General features: G+C 39.8%; 1 protein-coding gene across 2 annotated transcripts; it reads right to left on the bottom strand.

Annotated features, from left to right (window-relative positions):
* Positions 1-1,355: 1,355 nt before the first annotated feature.
* LOC146578949 (alpha-tectorin-like) lies at positions 1,356-14,723 on the bottom strand. Of its 2 annotated transcripts, none has more exons than XM_085259806.1 (19): positions 14,577-14,723; positions 13,961-14,036; positions 10,346-10,437; positions 9,833-10,057; positions 9,083-9,157; positions 8,829-8,934; positions 8,569-8,698; positions 8,198-8,435; positions 7,883-8,033; positions 7,671-7,758; positions 7,502-7,564; positions 7,115-7,314; positions 5,923-6,054; positions 5,642-5,829; positions 5,330-5,481; positions 4,984-5,229; positions 4,708-4,870; positions 2,912-3,004; positions 1,356-1,516 (listed from the first exon to the last, which is right to left on the bottom strand). In XM_085259806.1, exons 2-18 carry the CDS (start codon positions 14,004-14,006, stop codon positions 2,912-2,914), a joined length of 2,388 nt encoding a protein of 795 aa, XP_085115932.1. In that variant the 5' UTR covers positions 14,007-14,036; positions 14,577-14,723; the 3' UTR covers positions 1,356-1,516. The 2 variants fall into 2 exon arrangements, with proteins under 2 accessions (XP_085115932.1, XP_085115938.1); XM_085259812.1 differs by having other exon boundaries at positions 5,312-5,481.
* Between the last annotated feature and the right edge of the window lie 6,098 nt (positions 14,724-20,821).

Genomic DNA, 20,821 nt, shown 5'->3' on the forward strand with positions numbered 1-20,821 from the left:
TTGGTCAGGATGTTCAGGGATCCCCCAGGCTCAAGCCTGCCATGAACAGGAAACTTCTGGAACACCAGCATCAACGTCGATAGCAAAGTCAGTTTTAAATTGCCACGGAATGAGAGGGTGCTGACCAAGAAACAAACTCCTACTCCAAAAATAACACCTTCAAACTCCACTGAAATTTGTAGCTGCTCATATGGACAAGCCAAATGCATTCTGCAGAACATCTTTATGATGAGACTAGACGACCGGGGCGGCGGGTTGGGAAGCTCATCTATGTAACCGGAAGGTTGCCGGTTCGATGGACAAGACACTTTACCTACTGCCTACTGGTGTTGGCCAGAGGGGCTGATGGCGTGATATGGCAGTCTCACTTCTGTCAGTCTGCCCCAGGGCAGCTGTGGCTACAACTGTAGCTTGCCTCTACCAGTGTGTGAGTGAATGAATAGTGGAATTGTAAAGCGCTATGAGGGTGTCGAAAAGCGCTATATAAATACAATCCATTATTATTATTATTAGACAAAGGTTGAACTATTTGGCCAAAATGACAGGTGGTGTGTTTGGAGGAGTAGCACTGCAGCGGCCGTCAAGCATGGTGGTAGCGTCATGCTCTGGGGCTGTTTTTACACTATTGCTACTGGTACATTACACAATGTGGATGCAATAATACAGGACTCCTTTTTTTTTTTTTACTTGACAATGATCCCAAACACAAACGAAAACTCGATTCAAATGGATAAAGCACATTAGCTCACATTAGCTAAGCCAGGTCTTTGCGAGGAAACTAACCAATTGAAATAAACTCTACCAATTCTGCCATGATGAATGGTCAGTTATCCAGCCTGAATTATGCCAGAAGCTTGTTGATGGATACCAAAAGTGTTTGGTTGAGGTCAAACCTTCTGAGACATTTAACCAAATACTAGTGAGGATGTAAGTATATATTTAAGTCTTTATGCATAGTTTTCGACCCTGTGTGAATTAGAGAAAATTCCAAATAAATTCAAACTTGAGCACCCAGCTCTTATTTTTTAAAGTAATTAAACATGTATGCTATACCATCATTCCACCATCGAAAAAGGTCAGTTCCAATAAATTATTTAAAAAAAACAAATTACCATGACATTCATGATGAGTGTATATAAACTTCTGACCACAACTGTATGTTTAAATGTGGAATGAATGGGTGGTGTCTGTAACACTAATATTAGTGCACATCTTTTCATTTTTCTAAGCCCGTCAGCTTTTCAAAGCCTCTGAATGTATTGCAGGAAATATTCATTAAAGCTGAAAAGACTGGAGTTCAAGCTGAACAGTTTCAGAGCCAAAAAGTAGAAGTAATGAAATTCTGGAAAAACACAGACTGGTTACCACACGCTTTATTTTTCCATCCTTTAGCAGGAATAGTACAAGTATAAAGGAGATGGATAAAAGCAGCATGTCTCTTGTCTCTGCGAACACTGTCACATTAGGTCAGCACTCGGTTGGTCAGTCAGTCCATCCAAGTCACCGTGGAAACCACCTGAGAAGACAACCAGAGTAAACTGTGACTGCTGTTCTTTCTGTCACAGACCTTGGCTCCTTTTCACAAATCATATCCCAGTTCTTCTGTTGGAATCATCTGTGTTTGAGGATGACCTCTGCCCTGATGCTGGACTGTCAGGTGACGTACAGTGGTGTGAAAAAGTGTTTGCCCCCTTCCTAATTTCCTATTTTTTGTGTATTTGTCACTCTTAAGTGTTTCAGATCATCAAACAAATTTAAATATTAGACAAAGCCCTGTATGAAAAAGTATTTGTAATTAAATAGAAATTTTCTAACAAACTGAAGCAAGCTAAGAGATCTCAAAAAGCAAAACAACATACCACGATCCAAAGAAACGGCTGATAAACAAAGTAGGTGACATCTCTCAGTCTGGAAAGGGTTAGAAGGCCATTTGTAAGGTTTTGGGACTTCAGTGAACCACGGTGAGAGCCATTATCCACATATGGACAAAACCTCGAACAGTGATGAACTTTCACAGGCCAGCCTACCGAAATTACTGCAAGAGTGCATCAGCAACTCATCCAGGAGGTCACAAAAGAACGATTCTTGACCTCAAGCTGAGATCACGAACAGATGGCCGTATATTCTCACTTGGGTTCTGCAGGAGGACAATCATCCAAAGCACAACAGCAAGTCCACCTCAATGGCTTAAGAAAAACAAAATGAAAACTTTGGAGTGGCCAAAGTCAAATTCCTGACCTGAATCTGATTGAGATGCTGTAGCATGACCTCAAAAAGGTGGTTTAGGCTTGAAAATCCTCCAATGTGGCTAAATTACAACAATTCTGCAAAAATGAGCGGGCCGAAATTCATTCACAGCACTGTACAAGACAGACTGCCATTTATGGTAAACGCTTCGTTTCAGCTGTTGTTGCTAAGTTTGGCCCGACCAGTTATAAGGTTTAAGGGAGCGATCACTTTTTCACACAGGGCCATGTAGGTTTTTTCCTCTTAAAAATAAACACCTTCATTTAGAAACTGCATTTTGTGTTTACTTGTGTTATCTTTATCTAATATTTAAATTCTTTTGATGATCTGAAACATTTAAGTGTGACAAATCTACAAAGGAAATACCAAATCAGGAAGGGGGGGAAACACCTTTTTGAACCACTGTATAAACTAGGACATTTTATTCACTCAACAGCTTATCAGGCAAAGTTGGAAATACAAACCCATCAGTTTAGGTGGGCAGAAAACTTAACTCCAGTAAAAATTGCTAACATATCTGTAATGTCTCTTTCCACCTCCACCAGTGAGGTTTCCTCAGGCATTTTTCCTCTTTCTGAATTTCTTACTTAAACTTCACTGTTCTCTTCAGCAATCACCACATAACATATATGATGGTAAATCACAAAAGCCGATTGTACCTTACCTAATAAGTCCAGGACACGCTGATGAAGGCTGGAGCTTCAGGTTCATATGTCAAACTGGCAGATCTGCGTACCCGAGCAGGTGTGTTACACGTCTGGAAGTTAAAGACAAAGTCCAGGCTTTACAAAACCAAGAGTGATCCATTCATTTAGGACTGAAGCCACTGACAGCAAACATTTCATCTTTTGTGTCAAAACCCTCCAATTCTAACATTTTTATTGAATCTGATGATAGTAGTCTCTGAAAGTCGATCAGCATCTATTATATATGGGTCGATTCATCTTTTAAAAATGATGAATTCCGGTGATAACAATGAACAGCATCAGAAACAGCATTTTCAAAAGCTGAAGAACCTTTTAACCCTTTAAGACCTACCATAGAACCAAGTCCGCCAAAGCTTACTTTATATTTTTACATGCTGTAGTGCCATTTTTGGGAGCATTTCAAGTTGCTATACATCAATACAACTGTTATAGCCCAAATTTTAATAATATTTATGCATTAAATCCATAGTAACCACATAAATTGCAAAAAAGTGCAATAAACTACAGAAAAATTGAACATCGTTTTTGTTTTGTTTTTTAACATATATTTCTAATTAGAGAAATTTAAGAGGTTTATCCCTCAAAACTTTAAATACAAAAAAGTTGCAAAAAATAGTTTACAACCACAGGAAATTTAATTTGAGTGTCTTCATAGTTTTATTTCTGAGATACACCAATTTTTATATACTGCAGAAAAATTGAAAAACAATCGTATAATGCAAATTTGCAAAGAAAACAGCATGTGCATCAAAATAAACTATTTAAAGCAGTGCAATTTGAGTTCTAAGCATCACAGAAACTATTCAGAAAAGCATAAAGTCAAACATGACTTTTAAAAACACCAGTATAGGCTTTTGAGGCCTACAACTAAAAAACTACATTTTCCGCGAAAATGACGTCACTTCCGGTTTCTGGCAGGTAATGGCGGACATGCGATCGTTCGCGCTGACGTCTATTTCAATGTAGGAAGTGTTACGAAAAGCTGATCGGATTGGCAAAGTGTATTACATTTTTGTTCCTGCAAGCACTTTTTATGCAATTTTTGCAAAGCTATATGTGGAAGGAAACCGTGACCTAGCACAAGCTGATGGCATAAGATGTAAGTACAACCCCTCCAGTTTCATATGCAAAACAACATTATTGTGCTAGCTTACATGGTTCCGGTTCTACAGGGATTTAAAAATAGTTACGCAAAACGGAGCGTTGCCGCTCCGACCGCCTTTAAAGGGTTAATGCTTGATGCACTGCACCCATATCTAACAGCTCGGGCAAATTAGGAAAAAAATCTATGGTGTCATGGACAAGAAAGTCTACCACAACATTTTAGTGCATTATGGAGTCTCTTCTGGACCGGAGCTGATTAGTCGTGGGTTCATATACCAACAAGACATTGACCCCAATCATAAATCAAAGCTGTGCAGACACTATTTGACCAAGAAAAAAGAATGTGAAGTTCTGGACCTGATGAAATGGCGAAGCGAAAGGTCAGACTTCAGTTCTGTTGAGCAGATTTGAGATTTAATGTATTCAAAGACAGCTCGCTAAAGTTTTATGCAAACCAATTCTCTGTGGACAGCTAGAAGCTATTTGGACATCAATAGCAAAAGACACTATGGATAAGGAACAGTAAATAATGCGCTTCAGTGCTTGAACATTTGCACACTGAAGAGAAATGTCTATGTGCAGAGCAATGTCTCATGAAATCAGAAAAGATGGCCAGATTTGGTATATCTTTCTATGAACATTTGCGTACCGGGATGCAGTTGTTCCCCTGTTTGGGACACAGGTGGAGTTGGCAGTGAAGGAAGATGTCACTAGAGCCCCCAGTGAACCGGAACATGTTGAAGGAGAAGTAAGTGGAGGTTGCCAGTCCGTTTTCCTCCACCTGCACCGTCGGGTCAGCAGGGTTTGCACAGCTGTTCATAAGCAGGAAAATAAACTTTGTTCAGGAGTCCATGAGAGTGATCAAAAGGAGTTGAATTAATCTCTGAGCAGCAGCGAGCAACCACCACCTCTGAGTTTCTCTCACCCGTTAATGATCAGATCATGTCTTGGACTGCTGGTGGGTGATGCCTTGTCAGTTGCCCAGCAGGAGTCGGTCACCACACTGACCATGCTTCCATCCAAGCCATCGGTCTTCAACACCATCCAGATTTTCTCGTTCAACTGCAATTCACTGTTCCACTCCACAAGTTGTGTGCGGCCGGCATCAGTGTAGGCCTTGATAGTCAGAGTGTAATTCCATGCTCCAGATGTGATGCACTGTGCAGCGGACCTGTTGTTAACAACAATCCCAACATCTTAAAATACTTGCTCTGTTAACAATGCCCACATTTTAACAAATATTCAAACAATACCTAGCAGCCATTACAAACCAGTCTCTGATTCTGAAGGTTGCAGTGTGGATGCTTGGCTGACTGTGAACACAGGAGAAGTCGATCTGGACTTGGTCGTTGCGAGTGATGATGTCAGAAGAGTGATTCTGGCTCCTGATGGTGTTCTTATAGATGACGTAGCTGTTGTTGGTCTGCAGGGTCACATAATCAGATACTAAGCAAGTTCTTCATTGTTTCATCTTTAACATCTGATACTCTTTAAGATGTTGACTGACTGGTATAAACTTCAGATGACCAAAAATTTTAGAATTCACAGAGATCAAAGCTTAAACAGCAGGAGATGAAACCCACCGTGACCACCGTCCCACATCTGTTGCTGCTGTTGAAGCTGAAGGTCACCATGTGGGTGAGCTCGTCCACCTGACCCCTGCAGGTCGGGTCGTTGAGCTGTAAAGCAGAGTAATTGATGTCTTTGTCCTCCAGGAGACAACCGACCAGAGTGACTGAAGCAGTGTTCTCCTTGCAGACCGCTGCATCACCTGAACGTCACAATATCAGTCAGAAAAATCACAGTTAGAAGTTTTCCTCCATTATTCAGCCCTGTTGTCATGGTGATGTCACAGCTGTCGTACCCAAAGAGTTGTTTTCTTGGTACTTGGAGGCAAAAATGGTCCGACAAAAGCAGCGAGTGTCACCACCGACCGTCTTCTCACCACAGAACTCGTGATCGCTGCAGGTCCTGTCCTGACAGAAGGCCTCAGAGGCTACAGAGGAACACACTCATCTATTATCCTGAAAACATGGGAGCTCTAAAAATCCACAGTTCAGTTCTTTAACAAAGGAGAGCTTATTAATAGGGGTGGGTTTTGATTAGTGATTTATCGATTAAAATCGATTCTAGCTTGGATAACGTGATATCGATTCATTAAAATCCTGAATCGATTTTTTAATCTAAATTTATTTTGCCCAAAAAGCCAGAATCTCAGGTTAAACCTCACAAAATTTCAACAACCACCAAACAGCTAAAACAGTAAATGAGAGCAGGTACACGGATTCTGCACAAAGACGTAAACACAAAGCGCGGACCTGTGGATCAGGATCAGGATCAGTGAGATGTTGCCTTTCTCACCCGACGGCACGGACTGGGGCTGAAAGCCGACAGCTCGCTGATTCTGATGTTTCGGCGGGTCCACGCTTTTTTGCGCTAGATTCCGAAGCTGCAGGTTTCTCTCTCCAACCAAAATTCACTGAACCAGCAGCAAAAGAAGCAGCAAACTACGCTTCACATTTGATAAACATCGACGTGAATTCCCTCTTACTTTTGCTGTTTTGCTTCCACCACGATACAATCACACTTCATGCACAGCTCTCTCTCTCTCTCTCTCTCTCTCTCTCTCTCTCTCTCTCTCAGTCTACTTCAAGAACAGTTTTGTTGAGCTAGTTAATAGGTATGCCCTCATTGTCATCTGTTGTGATTTTATTTTGAAAGGATGCTTCCTGTTATGCTGCGGAGTATACGCGAGAGTTCAATAAACAAAGTCACCTTTTGGTGTGAATGTTCCCATGAAAGCCGATGCCCCACGTGTGATTATTCCTCCGTCTAGATAATAAGTATCTTCAATATTTGATAAAGTCTCGCAAGTGTCAGCTTTCTTTTTATGGATATAAAAATATAGAAATGTACCGATGCATGATCTGAATTATAATATTTCTGACTGTCTGAGGCCAAATTTCCCCGATTCAAATCAAATCGAATCAGAATTGAATCGATTCTAGAAATCAGTGACAATCTGACGTCTTATTAAGGTCTTATTAACATCTTACAGCAGCCGGTCTTTGATGTCCAGCCATCCAGAGCGTGGTTGTGTTGACTGCAGGCTCTGGCGTAGGCCTTCAGGAACTGACAGTTGAGTCCGCTCACCGCAGGATATTTACACAAAGTGTCGGTGCAGGCGGTTATGTAGGGCTCTGGGTCGATGTCAGTGTTACAGGAGGAGAAGGGCGCCTCCTTCAGGAGATTACAGCTGTACCACAGATAGAGAAACAAAATTGAAGACAATAAAATAATAATCTGTAATCAGTTGTGTTTATCTTCCATCTATGCTACAGTCACATGTGATGTACCATGTAATTTACAAGACAGATCAACACACATGTTTTTTATTACGTCAAAGGGTAAACAGATCCTGCCTTGTGGATCAGTCTGCTCACCGTTCAGTCACACTGGTGCAGTTGATCGTGCTGTCAGCAGGCTCACTGTACTGCATCTCACAGCTAGGGGGCGACAAACAACAAAGTTCAGGCTCCTTTATAAAAACAGAATATCTGCAACATCAGCAGCAGCAGTCAGAGGGACTCTGAGCTTGTGATGCGGTCTTACCTGGTGGAGCTGTACTCAGAGAGCCTCAGGTCACTCAGAGAGCTGCTGGAGTTTCCACACAGACCCTCCACAGATGAACCAGCAGGTCCTGCACAGGATCAGGACAGAATGAGTCAGATCAGCATCAATATTCAAACTGGACAAACACAGAAGAATAAATAACAGCACAGTTTACAGTTTACATTACATGAGTTAAACTTTATTTTCTGTACCTTTTAAGACGATCTGTGCGGTGTCGCCATCAAAGAAGACAGAGATGCTGAGTTTGGTGAGTTCGGCAGTGACTCCAGTTTGGTCCTTAGAGAGCTGCACACCGTGAACCAGCTGAGATGAGCTGCTGAGGGTCAGTGTGGAGTCGTCCAGCTGCATCACAGCAGAGACAAAGTGGTGGAAACACTGAGTGAAACATGTCAAACACACAAACAGGCTGATTTCACAGCAACAACCACTGAGTTCAGCAGAGGATGAGGGAGGACTTTGGATCAGACTCCACTCTGACACATGAACTGTGGCTGTAGGTCGCTTACCTGAACTCTCCCACCTTGTTCCAGGTGAATGTCATGCCCGTCCACACGCAGCGTCACACTGTCCAAAAAGCTCACATCTTTACGACGTCTGTCCCTGAAGTTCCCCAGAACAAGGAAGTCTGGGAGTGACGGAGTCGAGAACAGAGAGTACGCACAGCGATCCTGGATGGAGTTCATATGGCCGTGGACGTCGATGACAGTGGGGCCGGTCACAGTGCAGGTGGAGGCCAACCTGCAGCTAACAAAGGCAACCAACCACAAACATCACCATGAGTTGCTGCCAAAGAAGGTTACCGCAGGGGACCCTCTATTTCTTAAGTTATTTCACTGTAGAACCTTTTAGTAACAAAATATGAAGAGAAAATATTTACATGCCGTTGCCTTGACAATACTCCAATGGACCACAACCAGAGGTCTGGAGGGTTGCAGTCTCAGAACAGGTGACATTGGAGCAGATTTCTGGGTCAGAGTTGACCACAGTACCAGGTATATACACAGTACCTGGGAAGAGATAGAGGCTTCACTTTAGTTCAACAGTTTTCCAACTGTAAGTGCAAATAAAACAGTAACAATCAAATCTTTCAGAATTACATAATCCCAAAGTCACGGTAGGAGTTTAAGATTCACTAACCTGAGTGTCTGCATCCACTGATATCTACGGTATAATTATGATACTTGTTAAGAACGTTATTAACCGCTAATGTGTCGATTACGACATCACTGACCCGAGTTTGGAGCTAAACAGAAACAAACACAGCTAATGTTATAATCACAGAGCAGAAAGAACTGACATCAAGCTGAAAACAGACACAAATGTTGGCATTAAATATAAAGTATTTAACATATTACGTCAAAGTGTTATTGTTCATATACACACAGACTCACCGCCACTAAACCAGTGCCATGTGCTTCCAAACTCAGAGCTGCTTCTGTCCCAAAGTTGAATAGGTTTAAGATCATCTGTAAACAGGTTAACAGGAAAGATTCAGTCACTGTGAAGAAGTTTCATCTGAAAGTGTTTAGAAAAGCTCAGGTTCACAACATTAACATTGGGCCTGTTGAGCTGCATTGCTAAAACATTTTGAATTTCATAATGGAGTGTTTCCATATGCTATAAAAACTACAGTCATCACACATGTTTTTAAATCAGGTGATTATATAACCAATCATCAGACCAATCCTTCTGCTAGCAACAAAAATAGCAGAAAAAGTGATTTTTAAACAAACACGATCATAATCCAACATGTTGTCATATACTGAAGTGGTATCCATGCAAGTCTCTGTTTTCATGGTCTGTATTGTCTTAAAGTGCCTCTGTTTTCAATCTTTAATAGTTGCTTTTGATGTTTAGTTTGTTTGGTTATGATTATGCATTACTTTTACCATTCACATGCGTTGGTCCTGTCTCCTGTCTACGCTTAGATGCCTTTGCATCTTTGGTTTTCCTTCACCCTTCAGGTGAAAACTAGCCTGTACGGCTGCATCTTACATACTCATGTTAATTAGTCTACAATGTCCCTTTAAAAAATAAAAAATAAAAAAAACATTTTTCATTTTATGTTTGTTTTCAGTGTTGATTGAAACTATTAATTTTAGGCACACCCTTCAGGCTTTGTGATACAGAGCAGGACTCACCGTTAAATGGCGGATCGGCATGATTATTTGCACACTGCATCTCAAACTGTTCTGAATTGTTTGTGTTTTAGTTCTAATCCAACGTTCAAGAAAAGAATCTGCTTGAACTATAGAAAGAACTGCTCTCCTTTTGTCAGGTGAGCTCCCCACGATGCAGTCGCCTTTATTCCCAGGGTTGTAAAACTTGTCAAAACAGAATGCAATCTCTTCTCTTGTGAAGTTCGCCTGTAAAAATCAGAGACACAACAAATCAAATAGCAAAATATTTTGTGGGTTTTTCTGTCATGTACAGCTGAACTGTTGGTGCTCAGGTTTCAGTCAGAGCTCTCGCTCTGCTTCAGGAAGCTGCATCAGGTGATGGTTACATACTCAGCATCACTGCAGAGGACATTAATAAGACGCTGATCTCTGAACTCTTCACTCAGTCTGCAAACATCATCTCTGCTACAGGTGGAGATTAAACAGCAACAACACATAAAGCTCTGCTAAAACATCAGGCTTCATCCTACTCACATAGAGCTTCTCGTACTTCTGTCCATAATATGTGATGGGACATGAGCTGATGTCCAACACTGAAGACTCACTGATTGTCTGTTGCTGAGCACCTGAAGACACAGACACACGTGAGAGGTGTGAGCTGCAGCCTGTTAGCTGTTAGGACAAACAAAGGTTCACATTCACGCGTTTGTAGAAACAAAGTATTCGTACAAGTTGCCAAAATCTTGGAAAAGGAGGGTAGATTACAAGTTAAACTTGGGGAACTTATATGGATGGGTATAGTAGACTTAACGTTTTTATTACTTACTCACTTTACACTCTCATTTGTAATAGCAGAGCATACTCGATGCAGCGATGGACAGCCGGATAGGTCATGATCAGTCTCATAGCTGGTGTAAAACAACTATTCAAATTATTTTGCTAAAGAAATAGGGTTGATGGATATATGGGGACTTATGAAGTCTTATCTATGTTACGGTAGTACATTAACATGTACTCTCACGACAGGCCTAAACACTAAAGTACAGAAATGTTACTATGTTGTAACTTCAGATATTGCATTGTATAGATCAGCTATGCAGTGTTTGGAAAAGAGAATGAGAGCTGTTTTGATCTGAATATGATGAGTTGATAACATTCAGAGTGCCAGTGAGGCTAAAACAAAGTAAAACAAAATGTATGAAATACATGACAGGGACTCACAGATAATCAGGGTGAAGCTGAAAAACCAGTAACAGACAGATATGGACAGGGAAAAAACTCCAAATGCAAAGACTGGAGGTCCACTACGAAGCAGGATTCAAGGCAAGGCAAGGCAAGTTTATTTGTATAGCACAATTCAACAACAAGGTGATTCAAAGTGCTTTACAGAGACATTAGAAACAAAAAAAAAATAAAAAGCATGATTTAAAATTGATTAAAACAAGCAAATAAACTAACTAACTAATTAACAAATCAAATCAAATCAAATCACTTTTTATTGTCACATCACATGTGCAGGCACACTGGCACAGCACATGCGAGTGAAATTCTTGTGTGCGAGCCCCACAAGCAACAGAGATGTGCAAACACAACAACACAAACGAGCAAAATACAAGAATGGCCAACCTGAAACTAATAAAACAAACAAACAAACAAACAAACAAACAAACAAACAAACAAAACAGTATATAAAATCAAAACAGATAAAAACAGAACAGTAGATAAAATCAGTAGTTAAATGTAAGTTTTGAAATTTAAGCTTAAAAGTGTGGATTCAATCTTATTTACGCTGGGTTTTCTGTCCTGTGAAAGTGTGACTGGGGCATATCATGATGGTAACTAATACTGCAAACCTAACCTGCACTGGGTAAGAGATCAGCAGGTATGAAATCAGTCACCTATTCTCCAGAAATGAGCTTGGCCATTTCTGGGAGATCCCTCGGACCTCTGTATGGCGAGCAGTGTTGGTCAAGTTACTTGAAAAAAGTAATCAGTAACTAATTACTGATTACCTCCCCAAAAAATAATGCCGTTACTTTACTGATTACTTATTTTCAAAAGTAATTAATTACTTAGTTACTTAGTTACTTTTTAAAACACGATTTACAACCTGAATAGGTGATAAAGCGATAGATCTTTCAGCCCAATTCTACTTTTTCTGCATAATCCATCATACAAAATGTAATCAAATGGAAAAGTCTCTTTTTTTAAACTTGTTTTATCAGTTTTAATCTTTTAACTTTATGCATCAAGCAAAACTTAAATTATATGCACCATTCTCTGACTTGAAGAAATTAGTTTAACATTTAAACCTATTTTCTGCACATTCCAGCACATAAAATAAAATATTTTTTTGTGTTTACACTCAGTCTTTCAAATAGATGCAAGTAAAACACAGCAGAAAATAAATAAAGTCAAAGACTAGCGGTCCTGTTGCTCTATTTTCACCTGTGAAGCAGGACTGAGGGTAGGCGGAAGTTTACCCTGGTGCAGGTGAGCCGCAGCGGTCAGTTGAAGAATCTGCGAGTTTCTCTGTGAGTTTCCCATTACGTGGTAGCGCACTCGGTGCTTGCTTGGAAGTTTAGGGGGTTTTTTTGCTGTAAAAAGAAGTTTTCTTCCCACGCACAACGGACGCTAATGTTTTTGTCACTTTTTATGGAATCAAACTCAAAGTAAGGTCAGTACTTCCACGCTTTAAACGCTGCACGCTCATACTCTCTCCCACAATCGATATATGATCCATTGTTGATCTGCACACAGCTGTTGTCACCAACGTCGCGCTCGCTTACGTCACTGTCATGACACATTCTCGCAAAAAAATCACGGTTTTAGTAAGGCAGTAACGCAGCGTTCCTATACGGGAAAGTAACGGTAATCTAATTACCGTTTTTGCAATAGTAATCCCTTACTTTACTCGTTACTTGAAAAAAGTAATCAGATTACAGTAACGCGTCTGATGGCGGGTAAGGAGGGTCTAAACTTTTTCAATGACATCTAATGTTTTTGTCACTTTTTATGGAATCAAACTCAAAGTAATGTTTTTGTATTTCTCTGAGTATCAGTTAAGAAAAAAAAAAGATTCTCAACTTTATTTGCTGATTTTCTCCTGGCTGGCTGCAGATATCTTAACACATCTTTTCTGTTTTATAAGCATTAATATATTATTCTAAAAGAGAGCAGATATTTGTATTGGTGACCTTGTTAAACATTTTTCAGTTTTACTAACTGAAGTGCTTGAAGTTTAAACTTTTAGTACTATATATTTCTCTACAGTGCCTTTCTCTTCACACACACACTGCTATTTTTGTATGTAGCGATCCATATTTTCCCCATGGTACAGTTTTATCTTCCTGCATCCAGTAAATATGGAAGCTTGTTTCTGCCACTGAAAAAAATGCTGTCAGTTAACTGCAAGTTACACTTTTGGTTTATTGTCTTTAAATTTCAATTTAGTAACTCAAGTTTAGGATCAGGACTAGGGGTTATAATTTGTCTGAGTCTTATTAGTTCAAAATGCCACGAAAATAACTCAATATTAACAAAAAACAGGACTTGAAATGTTCAGTTATTACGTGAAAAGTTTAAGATGAGTGAGTTAAATTGAATGTGAACAGAAAACAGGAAATAATTTCTTCCACATAGACCCAAAACTATATTTACTGTGTTTGGACCTTTAAGGACACAAACATGTTAAATGTGAGCAAAATGTTAGTAAAGCTCAGTGTTTTCAATGCAAAAAAGACCATAGCATTGTCAAACGCGCCAAACCTTCCACGAGAAAAACATAGAAACTAAAAGACAAGACAGGGGGTTTGAAAGAGTTCAGGGAGTCGTGTTGAATGTAATTAATGAACCATCAGATTGATGGATGGGCAGATGACAGAGATCTACATCCCTTGAACTCTTTAAAAATGCTTGTTTGTTTGTATGATTGTTTATTCTAAAATAAAGATATGAAAGCAAGGATCCCAGGAAAATCTGTCCATGTTTGTCAGATTATCAGCACTTCAAATGGCCTTCACTGTCCCTCCTCACTTCAGGTCATTTGGTCTTTGTTCCTCAGTCTCTGATTATCAGTTCCTGAATACTAATCACCAAATACTCAAGTCTAGTAAGGATACTTTTAAAGTAGCTGCGGTGCATGCTTACCTGCCAGTACAATGAATGCAGACAGGAAGAGCAGTGGGCACAGCATGTTGGAGGGAACCAATCGCCTGACAAAGACCTGAAAGAAAAAAAAACACAGTTGGACGTCTGTGATTGGACAGAAAGTAGCACAAACATCAAATGGTAACACTTGGAGTTATTACTGTACATCATCTGTAAGGTTAGGAAAATCCCAGCATGCAGAATGTTTGAAATTATGACTCTGAAGATGTCACAGAAACAGACTAACTGAACAATCATCACTGTGCGAGTTAAACATCTCCATGCTCCTTCAGCTGTCAGTGAAATTTGTCTCCTTGCACCAACACTTGGCACATTTCCTCTCTGAATCTAAGTTTATTTTCTCATTAAACACCAAACTTCAAAGAAGAGAAACATAACAATATGAATAAAAGACTGGAGGAATGCGTATCATGAGCAAAAAAACCAACGAAAACCCTGAATTTATCCTTTAAAAGGAGGACTCGGCATTTAAAAGTTCTAAAAGTCAGTGTGCGAGTTTTGCCCACTCCTTCGTCTGTCTGTTATTTATCCTGTTAAAGCCACAGAGATGCCCGTCAGTGACTCTTTATTGTTCTACTCGTGCAGCTCGTCTTACCTTCTGGAGCTCTGTTGGAGGATGAGGAGGGTGGAGGCTGCTGCTAAGGAGGCTGTCTGGTGATGGTGTCTCTGTGAGCCGTCCGTCTCTCTTTATTTGGATCCTTCCTGCTGTCCACACCCAGGTAGAGAGGAGGGCTGGAGGAGCTACCTGATGGGAACCTCCCACTGATGAATCAGCCTCTTACAGAGAGACACCTGAAATAAGCCCCCGAGAGCTTCAGGTGTTTTTTGAAACCTTTCAGCATATAACATTTATGTCTTCTTAAATGGAATAAAATTAGAAATAATTCCTTATGAATTTTGATTGCTGAGATTTTTCTAGTGACCAACATCTTGTCCCGGTCCCGTTCGTAATCTCAGCTTTCTAATCACCACGTGGCTGCAAACACAAGTGCACACGGGCAAGAAAGTCGTCAAGGCCACCAAGATACAGAGATGGCAGAGATGGAGGAGAGTCCCAAGGCTGGAACGTTTGAGGCCAGAGATATCGTATCAAACAAAAATTCCTTTAGTTCACTCCTTGTGCTGAAAGTTTTCGTGTCACCCTCACTGCACCTCATCTTTGGGATGACTGTGTATTCACACTGTTAGAGTCCTGTTAATGCCATCATATTACAACAACTTTAATCTACATCTGCTTCTGCTCAGACGGTACCTTTTTAGGGACCAGGAACCAGTGGGGTAGAGAGGAGGGCTGGAGGAGCTACCTGATGGGAACCTCCCACTGATGAATCAGCCTCTTACAGAGAGACACCTGAAATAAGCCCCCGAGAGCTTCAGGTGTTTTTTGAAACCTTTCAGCATATAACATTTATGTCTTCTTAAATGGAATAAAATTAGACATAATTCCTTATGAATTTTGATTGCTGAGATTTTTCTAGTGACCAACATCTTGTCCCGGTCCCGTTCGTAATCTCAGCTTTCTAATCACCACGTGGCTGCAAACACAAGTGCACACGGGCAAGAAAGTCGTCAAGGCCACCAAGATACAGAGATGGCAGAGATGGAGGAGAGTCCCAAGGCTGGAACGTTTGAGGCCAGAGATATCGTATCAAACAAAAATTCCTTTAGTTCACTCCTTGTGCTGACAGATTAACAAAAGATTAATACACTAATCAATTTTTGTCAGAAGCACGTCGCATATGCCAGCAACACAACTCTAAGTAGCTACAGAGAGACTGATTAAGCAGTAAGAGTGAGTTACCCAGAATTAAACACAGATCGGCCACAACTGTTATAGGTAAAAATGGAATAATGTCACTCTTTCACTGGCTAATATGATCACTTCACTGTAGGTCATTAGTCGCTCAATGAAAATTTCATTAAACAGAGCAGGAATGTTTAAAACAGCGTGTTCAAACATCCTAGTTTTATTTTGAATGCTCACATTACTTCTTACTTTGCAAAAACACAAAACTAGCAGGGTCAGAATTATTAGCGTCACTGATGCTAACAGTCAGCTGTGTGTGGTCTCTGTTGGATAACAGCCTGAACCGAGTAACCCCAGCCTATTCTTCTTTTGCAAAACTCTCAAGCACCTCCAGATTTGACGATCATCTTTTATGGAGCTCGGTCTTCAGTTCCCTCCACAGATGTTCAGCAGGCTTCAGGTCAGGACTTTGTGCAGGCCAGTCAGTAATGCTCATTGTGAGCTGGTTTTTCATCGCCTCCTGAAGGAGCCACGTCTGTTTTGTTTTGCGGTTATGTTGGAAGACAAAGTGAAGACCCAAGCACAGTTTTGCTGCTGACTGCTTGATGTTTTCCTTCAGGGTTGTCACATTTTCTTTCTTCATGTTTCCTTCCACTATGAAGCATCCTCACCGTGTTTCACTGTGGGGACGAGGTTCGCTAGGAGTTGGTTGTTCTGGGGTCTTTAGACACGTCTCTCACTAGTTTTCTGTCCAGTCTTTGAGATCTATTCCTTCCAGTCTCTGCCAGGCTTGTTCTGTACTGTCTGGCTGTCTTTGAATGTATCGATGATCCTTCTCACTCCACTTCTTGACACCTGGAAAATTTTTGTTAATGTTGTATTTTTAGCTCCAGCTTTCTGAGCCTCAGCAAGTCTTTTTCTCAAGTCTAAACTGATTTCTTTTGGTTTTGACATAATTTATCTGTGTAAGTTGAAAGATAATCCTCAGTTTTAACTTATTTCACAAGTTTTGTGGATTTAAAGTTAAACTAGATCATTTGCACAGCTGTGGCTTAATAAAAAAGTATTTTTTTCAGGACGGGTTTGATTACAATTTTGTTGTTCTTGACAATAAGATTCTGAAACAGAAATAATTTAGGCTTACTTAAGAAAACTAGTATGTTTACACATGCCATGTTGAAGTTTGAAAAGTTTTAACCCAAATTTTAAATTTTAGCGGATGAATGGAGGGAACATAACAGGATGTAAAATATTGGTCATTACATTTAAAGATGTTAGAAGGATCATTGTGCTTAGTCTTTGGACTCACTGACCCATTGATCCAATCCTTTGTGAGCAGGTTTTCTGATGTTTGACAAAAATCTCTAGTAAGTGTCATTAGCATCAGCTTCATGTCAGAATTATTGGGTGTAACAGATAGAAAAGCTCCCACAGTCCCTTTATCAGCCCTCTGAAATATCAAAAGATGCATTTGAGTACACAGCATGTTTACAGGTAATCGTGTCAGTGTTACGTAGTTGTTATCAGTCCTTAACACACTCATCTGAAAAACCCCATTATACGTCATGTTGCTTTGACTCGGTGTAGACACAGATACAGGATGTGGAACAGTTTGGATAATAAGGACTTTAGTGTACATTTTGTTCCCACTGGGATTTTATTACAGCTAACAACAATACGCACTTTACATTCTGAAAGCCTTCCTTTACTCTGACATTTGGGCTCTGAATCAAGAACCGTTAAGTTTGTACATGCTTCTCTGATGGTGAACATCTGTCGGCGTATGCTTATGTACTCGGGCTAACAAACTGCACCACAGAAAGTACACTATGTGTACTTTCAAAATGCATTTCTTGCAAAAATTTAATTTTTGTCGTATGTACATCATCTTCATCACAGTCTCACTTTTTCAATCACATGACATTTTACTATGGTATTCTGGTTGTGCTTTTGTGCAAGAACACGTATTTTAAACTGGCCAGACTGCATCAAGATGGGATTTTAGTGGAGCCGAGTGTAAAATGAGGATCTTTCAGTGCAATGATGTCATTTTGCATGCACTGAAAGTTTTCGTGTCACCCTCACTGCACCTCATCTTTGGGATGACCGTGTATTCACACTGTTAGAGTCCTGTTAATGCCATCATATTACAACAACTTTAATCTACATCTGCTTCTGCTCAGACGGTACCTTTTTAGGGACCAGGAACCAGTGGGGAATGTAGACAATTTAACTTTTAACAATTTTACTTGAGTGAACTATGTGAAAACCCCCTTTATTTATGAAGAGTCAACAAAATATTTGCAAAAATACAAAACTAGTTACAGTATCATCATGCAAGGACACAAAGACAATTTTTAGGTATTTTGAGATTTATAAAAACTTGGATGAGACATCTAGAATGTCAAGGCTTGGGAGGAGCAGATATAAGGGCGCATTTCACATTTGATTTTGAGGACATCAACATACTTTGGGTAAACCATGTGGAGCGATTCTCACAGAATCATAAACACAAAAAACTTGCTGTGCTACAAATTGAAAGACATCACCACTGTCGTGAAGGTAAATGCTACTAATTAGTGAACTAAATGACACATTCAGAATACTTTATTAATCCCTGAGGAAATTATGTGGTTACACATAATTAATGTTAATTAATGCAAATCAAATTAATTTGATTTACATTAAAATTAATGTAAATGTCAATGAAAAGGTGACAGGCATGTTTTCTGGAGTGCATCTTGCCAAAACACCTAGTGTGACAGACCTCATTCCAAAAGGTTGGACAGGATGTGAGATTGAACATTACACAACTTTTTATTTATGTCTGTTCCCAGAGGCCATTGTTGAGTTGTGGGCAGTACACCATCGACAGCTGGAGTGCATCTAGGATCCACCATACATGGAAATTTTTAGGTGTAGGGTGAATTCCAGTGTTTTCTGACAGGATGTCAGGTAAAAGGTGTATTGTGTATATTTGTCTGTAACAAGTTAAGCATGTGATCGTGTTATCATTGTCATTAATTTGATGATTATGTTTAGGTCCCCACTGTGCAGCACAGCTTTATCACTGCAGTGTGAAGCTCTGACAGGAGCTCGGTGCTGTATTTGGTGGTCAGGGATGAAACACAGGGTTGTCTCTGCGAATGCTTCAACTCTAACTGTTTGGAAAAACTGTTGAACCTAAACTTTGATTGTGTCCTCTGTTTTATGTTACTTGAATTTTCTTTTAGATGTACATAACTTTAATCATCAGCTGTAGTTTTTAAATGTACTTTAGAAATAAACTTGACATATAATTATGACATTTTTGGTTTATTTTGAGTTGGTGTGCTTGTGCTTTCCTTGTGCCATTGTTGATAATTTAGTTCAGCTGGGTCTCGTTCTACATGGCTGTCTGCACTTCCCTGAATTTCCCTCTGTGTATACTTCAGTTGCCACATTCTGTATATACTAGAGATGGCATGATACCACTTTATGTGTCCGATACCGATATGAATCCGATATAGTGTATTTTTTAATCATTAAAAATGTTTTTTGAATATCTTGCTGCATTTTGTATAAGTTCATTCTCAAGTTTAAAAAACAAAACACTAAAGCTATTCTGTTATGCCTGTATGCAAAAAACACACTGCACTCAAAATATTTCATAGTTCAGCAATACTGATCAATCTAATAAACTTAAATCCTCCATCCTCTCTATTCTGGTATTTTAAAGAGTACTTGGCAAAAACATTAAACAGCCAACTGAAATAAATTTTTCTAATGTTTAAAGTGTCAGGAGGCTTTTAAGAAACTGAGTGGAAGGACTTGCTTCTTGGAGGACTTTGAGTCACCAAATACATTTCTCACTTCAAAAATGATGTGTTCAATTTATTTCTAGAAGCTCAAAATCATCTGCAAGTATTCAGGCCTTTATTTTACCTCAGATACACAGCTAGAAGCTGCTCCTGTTCCCTGTCAGTCAGTTCCCTAAAATTACTTCTCTGCCTCCACAGATGTCTTCCCAACTCTGCTAACCAAACCTCAAACTGCCCCACTGACATCCTGAAAAATGCACGAAAGCGGTCATGGTACAGATTTAAACTCCTGGATCAAATCTCACCGGCGTTCTTCTTGTGAGAAAGTGAACCCAAAAACTCATCCCAAAAAATTCTGAAATTCTTGTAGTCTTTTTGCATAAAGCTTAGTTTTTGTTTTGTTTTTAATGCTCTGAAATAATCTGGGGTGCATAGTATTGTGTACATGTGTGGTCAACTTCTAAATTCTGCCAAGATTTAAAATAGTTCAGTGCTTGCCTCATCTCCTACAACATTAGTTTCCTGTTTGCTATGGTCACACCTCTCTGTTTTCATCAAAAACTGTGTGCTCAAGGGGGGGAAGCTATAAACAACTGAAACGTAAAGCTTGCAGAAACACAGAGATGAGATGAGCAGACTTCAAAGTCCAATACAGCACTATATGTACACGGAGAAGGGGGAGTGGAGAAAGCCGGGGATAACGAGACACAGGTAAACTAAATTGAAGGGTGAGCCAATGAAAGGGTAGCTAAAATCAAGGCACAAGGAAAATGCAGGAAACCACATAAACAAGTAAACCAAGAGTCAAATAGAATATTTACATAAATAAAACGAAAGTCCAAAATCTTAAAAACACTTGGTCAAATCACCCAGGACCGTGATACACTGTATGCTTTTGACTCCATTAGGTTGCGTAAAAGGAGAAATCGTCAGCTGGATAATTACTGGATTTCTACCTGAATGGTGTTTGAGCCAGAAAACAAGGATCAAACTCAGGCTGGTTGTTGCCACATTCTTTATTTTTTTTTGGCAGAAAGTACAACAATAAAGATAATTGTAGGGCCTCTACAATATATAGTGCCTCAAAGCAACTTTTGGTGTGAATTGGCACTATATAAATAAAATTGAATAAAGAAGATGGAGTGAAGTAGTGTTGCTCTGTGTGTCTGCTGAACACTGTCCTCAAAAACAATGTTCAGCATTTGGTCGGCAACTGGTCATTCAGTCGTAGTCAGCATGGAAACCACTCTTGCCCTCTCGTGATTCTGTTCGCAGCCAATCTTACTTCTTACA

Source organism: Mchenga conophoros, linkage group LG3 (genome assembly GCF_057382185.1).
Source record: "Mchenga conophoros isolate Kocher_MC1m ecotype Shallow Benthic linkage group LG3, M_conophoros_male_GT1.1, whole genome shotgun sequence".
Lineage (NCBI taxonomy): Eukaryota > Metazoa > Chordata > Actinopteri > Cichliformes > Cichlidae > Mchenga > Mchenga conophoros.